We start from the raw sequence: 14,006 nt of genomic DNA, 5'->3' as shown, positions 1-14,006 counted from the left end.
GATTCTCTCCTCCTCTGTAACCTCTGTGATCTGTTGATGCTGAGTAGGAGGATTGAAAGAGAGCCATGTGCATGTTTTTTGGGTCAACATGTCCATCGTTAAACAGTTTTTGCCCATGGCTCACATTTATTCTTCTGCAGAATTAAACAGCTCCCAGTACATCCTAATGACTACGTATCAGGAGGCAATCTAATGGTTTCTTTGTCTTTACCTTATCTATCTTTGTGGACATCTGCAACATTTGCACAGTGCTGTAAGCAAAAGTCAGCACCATCTGACACAGTTCTGAATCCGTTGCATTCCTCAACACCTGTGCCTCAATGTTATTTAAAGCACTCAGGGGCTTTGCACCAAACATCAGCCACTGGCTATTTGCTTGTGTGTGTGTGTGTGTGTGTGTGTGTGTGTTTGTGTGTGCTTGTGACTTAACGCCATATCCATCTATCTATCTATCTATCTGTCAGTCTGTCTATCTGTCTGTCTGTCTGTCTCAAATTAATTGCTGGGCTGCAAAACTTGCCTATGCCTCAAAAAAGCTTTAATCTTCTCATTTAAATTTGGAGATTTAAACTCTAAATTTTACACTATTATGCTATGGGACTGGCTTAACTTTAAAGCTAACATGCTAAAGTCATGAAAGAGTCCACTTATACTACGGTGGGCCAGACAGGATTTTTATTTCAGATTTACAAATTTGTTTGCAAGCAGCAGTACACCGGTTTACATGCCCAGCAGCCTCTTATCAGCAGTTGTAGTGTCATGGTGCTTATCATCTGTCCACAGCTCTTCAAGGTTTCAGCAAGAGTCGCTGGATGTCACTTGACACCCTCTGGGCTTTTCCAAGTCACACAGGTTTTAGCGACAGATTTTTGATTACACTATTTGCATGTACAGCTATGTTACTGTGCACAAAATAGCGAATCAACAAAGTATAATCAAAATACAAAACTAAGTGTTGCAGACAATATGCTTAATCACCAACCTATTCACAATGGTGACATAAGATGTCATCCTGATTACAGAGTGGGAAGGCAGCATGCAAACAAGCTTATTCTAGATTTGTGAGCAAAATAATCAGAAGAAACTAGCTGCCAATAAGCCTTGATGGTCAATGTCTGTCAAGTTAAGTCAGATGTAATCATAGAGCTCTATTATCAGACAAGATTATAACAAATAGCTACAATGGGGGAGGAAAACAAGATAAAAATAAGGATTTTTTCTCTCTCTCTTGCTCTGTGAGTGTGTGTGTGTGTGTGGTTGGGTGTGTGTTTATTGATTACGTGGATATGAAAACACAGGACAATACTAGGTCAAGCCGCAAGAGAATGAAGTCAGTGACAAACTGCAACAAAGTAAACAAAGAGAGGACAATGGCTAATAAGGTGGGGAGTTACAGTCTGTTTAATAAGCCTGTGGTGAATCTGGAATCATTATTTTACAACGTCAGAAAATCTGTAGTTGAAGGGAAAACTTATGGGAGATGGTTTTACCTTTTATAGCGTCCTTTCAATTAAATGGACCAGCATATTCCTGCCAATTGTTAATAGTAGGACGCCTTTCACATATGCATCAATAGGGAGCCAGTAAAGAGAGATTGAGACACAAGTAATATCCTGTGTAGTGTTTTGGATTGTTAGAGGTATTTAGTCTGCTATATCTGAGTTTTTCACAGTTGGACAAGGAGATGATTTTTAAAAATATATTTTTCATATTCCTTAAATCAGTAATAACTAACTCTGTTTATGGAAAGCTACTGCCCTGCATGTTTTAGGTATTGCCACTCCTGATTCTAACTCTTAACTCATTATTAAGGGTTTGAAAAGTTTCAACTGCTATTTTGAATGCAAGAGAGTGATTTTTTAAATTGCAGATATTTAGGTTTGGGTTTTTTTTGTGTTAGTAGTTTTAATCAAGTGTACTTTTTTCATAGCTGCAGCTGGATATTTCAAGCATTTAGCTATCTATTCTCTACTCACTTTCTGAACCACTTATCACACAGCAAAAAGCACTTAATACTGTATAGCTGATGCTTAATTATTGTGACCCATGCTGTTGATTTTCCTCCTTAATTAAATTATATGTATATTTTGTGCCAATCATAATTTCTTATCTTATTCTTATTGATATCTATTTTTATTAATCATCTGAGATGCTCCAACATTTTTATTCCCTGTGGCCCCTGAAATTACACAAGCACCCCCTGGGGTACATGTATCCCTGTTTGAAAATAACATGCCTGTACTACAGTATATAATACAGCTGTGTATGTATATAGATTTTTTCAAAAAACCTATCTACTCTATACCTCAAGTGGTCTTTTAATCAGGTTTTGTCTCTGCATTGTCTCAAACAGCAGGTATGCAGAGATTAGCAGGGAAATGGCTGATTCAAATTATCCTCTGCTGCCCATTGGGGCCACTGATTGTTCCAATCTACATGCAAATGGTCGTGTTTTTTACACCGAGGGAAAAGCAAAGCACAACGTGTCTTTGATTAATGACTGGCTTGGCTTTTGTTATACCAAAAAAAAAAAGAGAAAGAAATACAGACATTATAAACATGTAATGCTGCTGTAATCAATACGCAAACTGCTAATACCATATACAGATAGACTTATTCCATGATTAATGGATGAATCATGGCTCACTTTGCTTCACTGAATTTCATTTCATGCATCCTATTATTAAAATGTTGCAAGAAATGACATCATAATCATGCCTTCATTATAATAATTTACCGGCCCACATGAAAAAAGCAAGTCACTAAAATGACAGGTTTGTTAATGGTTTCTCTGATCTACACTGCACACCATGTACATGTGCTCAGTTCTTTATTTTCCCTCCATCTCACCCTGTTCACACCTGGCATTAACAAGCATCTTGGGTGAGCTGATCACAAGTGGACAGCTCTAAGTATGTCAGTTCACACCTGGCATTAAAATAGTGTCTCTGTATGCGTCTCGAGTGATCACTTATGATTGGACCTCACTTCCCAGTTCTAAACACAGCTAAACACATACATCATTTCCATTTGCAAAGACCAAAGGTGTTGTTGTTTTAACCAGCTGGAGGCAGGATTCACTTCCCGTGCCTAGTCTGCCTGAAATTAAAAGAAGAACGAGGTGTGAACAGGGTCTTCCTTAACAGAGCCCCAGATGTGAACTCAGTCGTCTACAATCTAATTTGAAGAATTCATCTTGCTGTCTCCTGGGTACCATGTATTATTACTTTCTGTGGTTCCTCATGCAACTATGATAATGTGTGTCTTGGTTAGACTCTTCAAATGCCAATTATGGACGCCTGTTACTATGATGGACACCACATTCATGCAGAAGGGTGACTGAATCTCTAGCTTTCTTCACATCATATATCAGAATGTGGTTTCAAAGCCACATCTCAGTTTCCAGGCAGCAAAGCTTAGTGAATATGAGGACATGCTCTTATTATAAACTAGAAATATATAACTTTAATTGTTTTGCCCTGTCATAAAAATCCTGCAAATGAACTAAACTAACCCCCCCCCCCCCCTCATTCAAAATTGTATTTGCATTTATGTCACAAGCAAGAAAGGGACAGGAACCTGAAATAATTTCTCTTCTCGTGAGTACCAGTCAAATGTTTCTCATTCAAGTGAATGGTGTGTCCAAACTTTTGACTGGTACTGGTATTTTGTTTTCTGAGAATTTGAATATGAAAGCCTGTGTGGATGAAAATATTGTCACAACAGAAAAATGTAGATGTATTATCACTGACAACAAAAATATACAAACATGAATTACCTTGTTGTGTTGAATATCTCAAACAATATCCTTAGTATTTGTGTCTTTTATTATAATGATTTGTATGAAGTGTGTATCCTATGAACACAAGCATATTTCATATGCAATGGTGGCAACAATAATAGAAATGATAATTTTAACTTTTTTAGGCCATTATGTTAGACCGTTTGGACATGGCTCTCAAGTAACTCAAGTGGCTAAACAGATGCTTTGATGAGGTATCAAATATTTGGAGGCACATTCTGACTGTCAGAGAGGAGCTTTTATCAAAGGTACTATGCATATGTTATTTTTAGTATTGCACGCTGTGTGAATCTATTACATAATTAAACATTAAATTAAAGTTAAACAGGACAACAGAACAATAATAATTGCATGTGGTTATAAAAATGGTCGACTATGTTAAAAGGGTTTGTCCGATTAACAATTGCTAGTTCTGGCAAACTTTAACACACATCATTAAATTATGCTGTATTTATATTCACATCAAACACTGGATAACAGCAGTATAAATGTAAAACTAGCCAAATTTTAAAGCTTCATTAACCAGTTTTTGACCATGAGGGAGAAGCATGTTTAGAAGTTTTGGGAATCAGTCATAAGGATTTGCAAACCAAAATGTTTTACTGGCATTATAGCCATTTTTTTAAAAATCATTTAATTTTAATATGAATTTAAACATTAGTTTGTAAATGGACATATAATTTAATCCATGCCCGCTCAATTAATCTCCAGTATTAAGTTTAACACAAAAACATTATCAACCAGCATTATATTTTTCTTATCCTTCCTGCTCCTTTAATAAGCTAACTCTTAACATCTTGTAAAATACTCTCAAATTGTCTACCTAAGTTTAATTTAATGAGGAGGAAAACAGGTCCAGACAGGAGCTTCGAAAAAGCCCTTTGAAATTTTACGGAACCTACCCACTAGCCAATTAGCTATATGTGAAGTAAAGGGACAAATTAGGACAAATAGTAATCATTATCTCTTTTAGGACACAAACAGATACATTCATTACCTTTTGAAGCTTGATATACAAACACACCAGAATTAGTTGCTTATTTAATAAGAAAAAACAGATTCAACAAACTCAAAGGAGTAACAAAAATCCTCAAACGGCTGGATTGCATTACTTTCTGTGCAGTATGCATTTTTTCAATCAAATGAGATTCAAACAAATGCCACCTGAAACACTGACTTGTTTGTTTTTTATGTCTGAGTGGAGATGCATGTTCATCAGAGGAGTTTCCAGATGGTGGCAATGAGTTAAAGAGGATCGTCCTGCTGATGATACAGTCTGTTGTACATTGACCTTCAATATTTGTTTTCTACCATGGCTTTGGGGAAGAGGGTTCATATATTTTTTTTCCTGTGAAATCAGTTCTGAGGAGCATCTATTTATCCCTTTACACTCCAGAAATAGAAAGAGTTTGGTGCTTTGGCCCCCAGGCTCTTAAACAGCTTTGCCAAGGTTGGTCAGAAACATAAGGTGTCCAAATAGTTTCTGAAAACCCACAGTATTGATGCTAGCAAGGCTTTCATTGTGTTTGCACCAACACTATTTGTAGAAAATATTGTCAAACGATCACTTAACTTATATAAAAGATTGACATTCAATAGCAGCATAAGAAAGATAGGAAGATAGTTTGATTGTTTGGCTAGCCCAGTCACTGGGTGAATATCAGCCAACACCTCTGCAGTGTAGCGCCATCGCTTATTAGAATATACTGTACATCAGTCTATTTACAGTTTATTATATAGGCACAGTACATTTCTCTGTGGACCCATATGAGAGTGCTCAAAGAGGACTCATCCATCTTTTCATCCTCCTCAAGATCTGCAACCCCCCCATGCTCACCAACTCCCAAAAGCACGACTCATTCATGTTTCAGTAACTACTGGATAGTCCACTGAATCCAGCTCTCCCGACTCATAATATGTATCTCAAATGTGAGCTTGGGAGCCTCAGTGAATGCAGGAAGGCAACTTAACGCCTGTTCAAAAAGTCAATCGATTGTTTATTGAAATATACAACTTCTATATTAATGAGTAAGCACACCCTGTCCTGTGCTTCAAGTCAATGCAAATCTTTCCACTGTTTAATCAAGGCCATTATCTTTCCCTAACCATGAATGTCTGAACATAAAATGAAAAAATCGAGAAAAAAAAACAAAAAACAAAACACATCAGTTCATGGAATTCAGTTTGGACATTGTGCAAATTAGCAAAATGTTTATTAAAACATTATGTTGATCAAACCAAAAAAAAAATCAGATTGTATGTATTTAAATGTTTCTAGAAGACGGGGTAGTATATTTTAGATTCAAGATATCCCTTTTTTTACTCAGAAGGGATAACTCAAATATGGTCTACACGTACATGGTATTAATATTTAATGAAAGGAGGAAATATATCAATTTTCTAAAATTAATGTGGAGACTAAAATCATTTTGAATGTGATTTTCATGTTTAGTCCTATGCTTTGTTTTTATGCTATCAAACTGTTTCACAGTTTCTAATCTAAATTTAAATATATTAACCTGTTTCTTTTTTTTGTCATTTCCCTAGATGGCCCCCTGGGGCCTCGTGGTCTAGTGGAAGCTACAGAGATGTGTACACAGGAATGCCTTGTCCTGGGACATTCAGACAACTGCTGGATGCCCCCGACTTTGGGAACATACCACCAGCCCAAGTCACCTGTGTCCAGCTTTGGATCTCAGAGGGAATGGGGTCCCAAGGACAAACTTCTCAATGGACATACTCTGACCAGAACCTGGAAAAATGAGAGTGGGCGGTCAGATCATTTTGGTGACAGGAAGCAGTTTGGGAGTGGAGAGGGACACTTCACCAGTGGCATGGCTGATATTCCAATGGATAGTCTCAAGTCCTGCCAGCCAGCCTCCTGCCCAGACAGCCCAAAAGACCAGCAGCTATAAGATGGACTCTGCTTTTGTGCTGTGAGCTGTCCTTACATCTGGACACAGTAAACAGAACAAGCAACTCCCCTATTTTATTGCTTTCTTTTTCTTGACTCATCTCTTCCCTCTTAAGTTGATGCTTCTGCAGTGTGATAGCCACATGTACAATGTAGGCCACAAAACTATAGTGCTTGTGCTGTGTTCTCTACAATCCAGCTTTACTAAGGCTCTAGAGAAAACCTCTTTTTTTTCTTATGAAACTCCATGGATTTCTTCAACGTAACATTTTCTGTCCACTTCATGTTTGATTTGGACAAGTGGAGGAAGGACATACGTAATATGGAGAAAATTAAAACAAATTACAAGAAAAAAAAAACTACCATGGCTGACCAATATATACAAATATGTGTGGTGTGGTTGTTATTGAGTTGTTCAGGACTATATTAATCGACACAATCAAAGAAAATTGAATTACATTTCAGAAAGTGTTCTTAAGACACTGTTAGTGGACACTTGTTTATTCTGTCATTGTCTGTGTGTTTGTAAATAAGACTTATTAACCACTATCATGTACCTGTAATAACCACAGTGAATAGGACAGTTTTTGGCTGTTGTCATCATAATGGCTTGTCATCAGGATTTGGGATTTCAACAGGAGAAAGATCTATAATGTGGCATAATGTGGCATAATGTGCAACAAGAAAAACATTTACCCAATTCTTTAAAATCCCTGACGTTCATTTTGAAACAAATTTCCATTCCTAATATACTCAACGTTGCCCATATTCCATCATAATTTTCTTCAAGTACTGCAAAACCACAGGCCAACCTTTTTTAAAAAACATTTTGTATAACGGATGTCAGTGCTCAACATGTGCATTATAAAAATGAAAAGCTCTGAAAGCTCTCCTCTATAAACTGATTTTGAAAGTGTTCAGTACAATTAAACAGCAATATATTTGTAAATGGCTAAATGTTTTATCTAACGTTGATCTTATTACTGTATAGATTTTATTCAAATTGTGATTTAATTGTGATTTAACTGAGGGAGTGCAATCCTTCAGTAGTACTTACAATTTATCGACATATATGTATATATATTATTTCCACACAGACTATTATTTTCCATATGTAAGAAAACACTTTAATAACTGTGCCTTCATGATGTTTCTTCAAACACTGAATTGTCCTTATTTAATCGATGAGAACATGTTGGCTACAAAGAATATCCTGTTTGATAATCAAATGCCTTATGCATTGAATGTTTGCCAAATTTAAATACATAATCACACAGATATTAAAGTACGAAAATCAAGTCATTGGTACTGTAGAAAAATACAAAGGCATGTGCAGATAATGGGTCAATCCTGAAAGATCATCTGTCATTCCACTGTCTGAAAAGGTTTGTTTTTCTCCACAGCATGGAAGGCAAATTACACAATGGAATAGCATGCTAAAAGATATAGCTTTTTAAAATGAAACTCATTTTTGTGTCATTTTATTTGGTTGGACTAGAGTTCATTTGTGCATTAGGAAACATTTGCTTTGTAAAGCACTTTCATATTTATGTCACAATATAAAGACGTTAAATGGGATGGAGTGATTTGCTTATCGCAGTATGTTTGTCAGTTGTGAGGGTGTTTGACATCACAAAAACTGAAACAGTTAATCCTTGTTACTACTCTACAGGTATACAGCTACTGCAATAAATGTTTTAATTATGTGTAAGCTTAATGTGTGTACAGGATGATCACCTCAGGAGTTATGTGTCTGTTTTGTGTAGATGTTTGCCCACATGAACCCTTGTTTCTAAATACTTGGGTACAATATCTTATTGTGAAATAAGCCAGCAATTTATTTCAGGAGCACAGATCATTTATGGAGTACAATTTAGGTGTTGCCTTTTTTTAGTCATTTTATGGCTGCCATTTTTTTGTGGCCAGATCCTTCCCATTAAATGATATCCATATCCTTCACCTCACAATAGAACTGAACACAAGATTTATTGTTAACATATTTTGCCTTGAAAGAGGACTATTATATTTGAACCAAAGAAGACAGATGTGTTAAACATTTATTTTTTTTATAATTTGGACACTCAAATAAAACAGTAAAGGACAGTAAATATATTGCATTATATATTAAATGGGAAGTGATTTTAAACATAAACCCTGAATCCTTGATTGAAATCTGAAATGTTTTGCTTTATTAGGTCTGTGTAGATTTGGTTTGAATTGATTGGCAGTGACCATCAGTGTCATCAGATGCTAATCTGATTCAAATATTGCTAAATTCTGATTGGTGTGTGGACAAACAAAGCAGTAAGAAAAGATCAGAGAAGAGAAAAATCTCTCAGTCGAGCTACCAAAATTGTTAGGAATATGGCAGAATATTGTGTGTCCTAGTAGGATCATCACTCACTGAACTGCATTTTATTACCTACAACAAATGTCCGGTAAGACCAATTCCACTTGCACTGAAATGTACTTCACATAGAGAAGCGTCAGTCCTCAGGACAAATTCACAATTATCACTTCGGTTTTCATCTGCAAGGTTTTCTACTTAATTTTCCTCAGATGTTTGGATAACAGTGCTATGTTGTGCTCATCAATTCACACACAATCAGCAATGAATTTGCATGGTACGACTGGCCAGTAATGAAGGTCCCAGGCAACCAGCATAACTGGCAAAGTAATTATATTTTCTTTATTCTTTTAGGTCTCTCTTTCTCACTGTAACCTCATTTGATATATTTATCAGCTGTCGCCCAATGGACCTGCTTAAATTCTTATTTGCCATGCTAGCTATCAACTTGGGCAAGAATAGTTTCTGAGAAGCTTCAAAGCTAATTGCCTTGGAAGTGTGAGGGGAAGTAAATTAGTGTCACGCCACAACTAAGAAAAAAGGTTCCCAAACGCTTTTTCTTTTTATATGGCTTTGAGAATATTTTTCAGTCAGGGAAGCCTGCACGCACAAAGTGGAACAGAGTGAATGTTCAACAGGGAATCAGTTACAGAGAAGGCATGCACTTCAGACAGAAGAAGAGACAACTCGACACAAAGATACTGAAGACAGACCAGCACCATCTACATATTTTGAAGACCATATTTGAAGATAATAAGAGCACAAATTAATGTTAGTATGCTCCAACGCTTCAGTCAGTTCCATTTCATGTAATGAATGTGGGAGAATTCAGTCTGGATCTCAGCCAGTCTAAAGGACCCTGTAGCCTTGTGAGCCTAAATATCTTCAGCCAGGAGGGATTCCTGTTTGGCTGACTGGAAGTAAAAGCTCTGTGGGAAGCCAAGATCTAAAACTGGTTACAGTGGAGCTTTAAAAGGACCAAGTTTCTCTGTAGATCGCTGTCAAAAGAAGGTAAGTGTTGTGCAGCCTGAAGCTATGTAACCCAAGTGGTCTTCCTTGGCCAGATAGTTCCTCCTTCACTCACATAGTAGATATCTGCTCTTCTACTCAGTATGGCACATGTGGTTAACTTAGGAAGAGAGATTCACAGGGGTTTGAAACGATCTAAGGCAATTTATAAAGATCCCTTCCTAGCTCACTGGGTAAAATTTAAGCAATTGCTTTTCACAAGAATATATATTTAAATTATGTCTGAGAGATTTCAAACATAAGAATGTGTCTAGTTGCAGAGTTTACTCAAATTTGAGATGAAGTACATTAGACAGCCATGTACACCACACTATATCCACCATCTACCCCATATGGACAAAAAACATATTGACTGGAAAAAAGAAGAGAAGGCTTGTCATGTTATAGTTACCTAGACTCTAGATCTATCTAGAACATAAATGGATAATAGTTATTCAAATATGTGTATTCTGAACCAAATTAGCATTTTCACCTGTCTCACAACATTGGGGAAAAGAAAAAAATATATACTGGTTTGTTCTGGCCTTTAACACCAGATGAATCTGCACTACCATGGACATCAGTTAACAAATGGAAAATGAGAGTTGCTGTAATGTTATTTAGATAGGGGTACATTTTCTTGTACAGAGCTGACAGCACAACCTTTACAGATTTCTGAGTGCACACAAAGTAAGCCTCCCAGACACTGTCAGACAGGAAGCCAAGGCCCATGCATCTTGTCCAAAACTCTGAACTTAATGATCGCCATTTAAATAAACAGCAGAACAATATATTAATATTATGCGCCCTAAGGAAGAGGAGGCTCACCAAATGAAACATGAAGGTCAGCGGAGAAGATGATGAGAGAGCATGAACTGTCATGCAATACCCACAGCAATAACTATGACAGATTAACAGTCTGTCATGAGAAATTGTACCTTAGCCAGCTCCTCTTACTATGACCTTATCCCACAAATCTGAATCACTTGAGTTATTACACTCCCAGAGGTCATTGGATACTGTAGGTTAAAACAGTTGAGTGAATACTGAGGGGTTTTAGACAAGCTCCAACAACCACTATTTATAACTGAAGAGAAAGAATGTAAACAGGACTAGGGTCTACAGCCATGCTAGAAGCTCTGTGATATTTGCACAGTGATGCTTTGAGCTAAATTCTAACATCACCACATTAACATGCTTAAAATGACTATGCTAACATGATGGTATAAAGCAGGTGTAATATTTATGTGTTTACTGTCTTAATTTAGTGTTTTAGCATGCTAACATTTGCTACTTAGCCCTTAAAAGAGGACAGCTGAGGAGGGATTAGTGCAGATGTTTAGTCATAAATAAAAGTATTGGACACATTTTAAAAAAATATAACACAATCTACTGAATATGTTTGCTAAATTTCATGGCAATTCATCCAGCAGCTATTGGGATATTTCACTTAAAACTACAATTGTGGTTGTGCAAGATGGTTTTCTATAGAAGAAAAATGCAAAAATACAGGCAATTGATGGCATGTTCACAGCGTTAAGTTACAAGGCAACATTTTGTGATGCTCTTTATCAATTATGCAAGCAGCCCATTATTGTTTTGTATCTGCTGTTTTACAGTTTGATTTATTCACTGTCACTTCCCACCTTTTCTCTATTTCTAGTTACAATACATGTGAGCAAAACGTATTGATAGTGCCTAAAGAAATCACCAAACTTGACACATGTTGCAATCTAAAGCAGCTGCCAATCTGAGTCTTTTCTGTGTTCTTCATGTCACTGAATGTATCTGTATGAATACATATTGAGCATATTAATATTGTGTAAAACTATAAATACATTGTGTTCAGAAATTCTGCACAATCAACTCTAAGATAAAACATTTAAAAAGTTAAAATTATCAATATCTTTATTGGCCTGTTGTTAAATACAGCAATTAGACTTTTCCCCATGTGAGGGGCATGAAGTTATCAAACACAGACATTGCCACATGGGTGTACACGATCAGCACTGTTGACAAATTGTTAATCATTGTGGAAGAGGAGATCCTCCATTTCTTTCTCTGCTTGTCCAATGAATAACTTTGTGATCAGGCAGTTCATACAAAGAGACCACTGATTAATTTGGCCATGCTTTTGTTACAGCTGCAAAAGATCATTTATGTTCCAGATATGAGGACCACATCGCCATAATTCTTGGACAAAGGGGTGACAAACAGTTTTTCTAAACAGTAAAATATTGTTCATTATGACAATAACTTATGTTGTGTCTCTGCAAAAGGAAAACGAGCCAGGATCACAGGGTTCATTATTTAACTTGTGTCATTGATTTCTCGTGGACAAGAAATAGGTTTATCTTTAATGTAGACTGTTCTACCATCTTTTACAGAAAATGTTTTACAATATTATCAAGACCATGAAAAGTACAATTCACACTTTTGCCATGTGAAATAACCCACTCCACTGCATTTGAATAATTCATAAGTGCGTATGGATGAGCTGCTCATATACTTAAATTATTTTACTGTGCTGCTACACCAACAGCAGATCTTTTGGGGATATATTATATTTGATGTGTTATTTTGATGTGTAAAAATACTGAGAAAAGGATGCAGACAGTTGCTCAAATGAGGCAAAATCAAAGAATTAATGAAAAACATGGTTGAACAATGAGATGATGATAATGTGGATATGCAATCTGCTCCTGCTTGTCCCTTACATTTAGGTCACAGCTAGTTTCATTTGTGCCTCACATTGTCTGTTAAATCTTCGCTGATTAAATCTTGGTGCCTTGGTGTTTTTCCGCTCCCTTAATCTTGAATCTGAACAACTTCATTACAATTGACTATAGCCTGTTAGTTTGCTTGTAAAATAAGCTATAGCCTAAGAAAATTATTGTCTTGAATCATTGGCACTCAATCATTGGTGTTTATTTGACCCAAATAGCCAACGCACTGACAATACAGATGTTAGTTGTAAGCTAACTAGCAATGGACACATGCACTGTGTGTATGGGAGTGTGTTTACATGTGTGCTTGTGTTCATCTCAGATTCTGAACTCAGAATTCATCAGAAAATCCAGTTCCTTCTGTTTATTGGTGTCCCTAAAATTCACTTGGCGTTCCGTCTGAACACACAGACACATATCTCAGTCCTGATTGACTTGGCTATCACATAACAGTACTAATACTACTAATACACGTAACAGTTTTAATACTACTGCCACTACTCATTCCGCTCAAGCTTTTCTTCTTTGTCTTTTGTCTTTGTCTTTGTTTTGTGAATCAGCTGCAGCAACAGGCCTCACTTTCTTCATACTTTGGTGTCCGTAGAGCGACGTATCAGGGTTTCAACTGATTCGAATGTAGACCCACCTGTGGCAATATTGCACACTCATAGCAACTGGTATGGTCTGGATAGGTTTGGGCACAAAACTAAGTGGTAAGGATAGTGGTTTGGGTTAACATAATCAATTGAAAAGTTCAGATGGGGCAAGAGAAAGTGTTATTTGTCGCCCTGGAAATAAGAATGAGCTGAGGATAAGTAAGGTGGGTGCTCCTGCTCCAGCTGCTTAGCATGAGGGTGACATCAGCCTCCTCATGCTTGATGAAGCAGTCCATATGATTCACAAGGATCTTATCAGCGTTGAGGTCATATGTAACTAAGTATATAAACTGCACCAGAGTTTTTGCATGTGTTTAACCTCAGCAGAGTTTTGTACTGATTACCAAATTAAATAGAAATTTGCAATCAGAAGAAGCTGAAGCATTGAGGGATACCCTTTGTTGGACTGATAATTGTCTACATTTATAATATTAAATAAATGACCAAAGGAGTAGAAATGGTGATTAAAATCTTTAACAATGGATTATCTATTGTAAATATACCTAGATACTTGAGATTGAGGTAACAAGCAAAGGATCAACCAAGGAAGTTG

At 36.6% G+C, this 14,006-nt stretch overlaps 1 protein-coding gene across 2 annotated transcripts in view; it reads left to right on the top strand.

Annotated features, from left to right (window-relative positions):
* The window catches only part of LOC128357413 (protocadherin-9), a 202,719-nt gene extending 196,002 nt beyond the window's left edge, over positions 1 to 6,717 (top strand). For both annotated transcript variants that reach the window (XM_053317762.1, XM_053317770.1), the window contains one exon: positions 6,350 to 6,717. In XM_053317762.1, the coding sequence (XP_053173737.1) occupies positions 6,350 to 6,717 (368 nt within the window). The remainder of the gene's footprint in view (positions 1 to 6,349) is intronic.
* The last annotated feature ends 7,289 nt before the right edge of the window (positions 6,718 to 14,006 follow it).

Source organism: Scomber japonicus, chromosome 1, assembly GCF_027409825.1.
Source record: "Scomber japonicus isolate fScoJap1 chromosome 1, fScoJap1.pri, whole genome shotgun sequence".
In the NCBI taxonomy this organism is placed as follows: Eukaryota; Metazoa; Chordata; class Actinopteri; order Scombriformes; family Scombridae; genus Scomber; species Scomber japonicus.
Note: the sequence above shows the minus strand (reverse complement) of the source record. Positions and strands in the feature narration are given on the sequence as shown.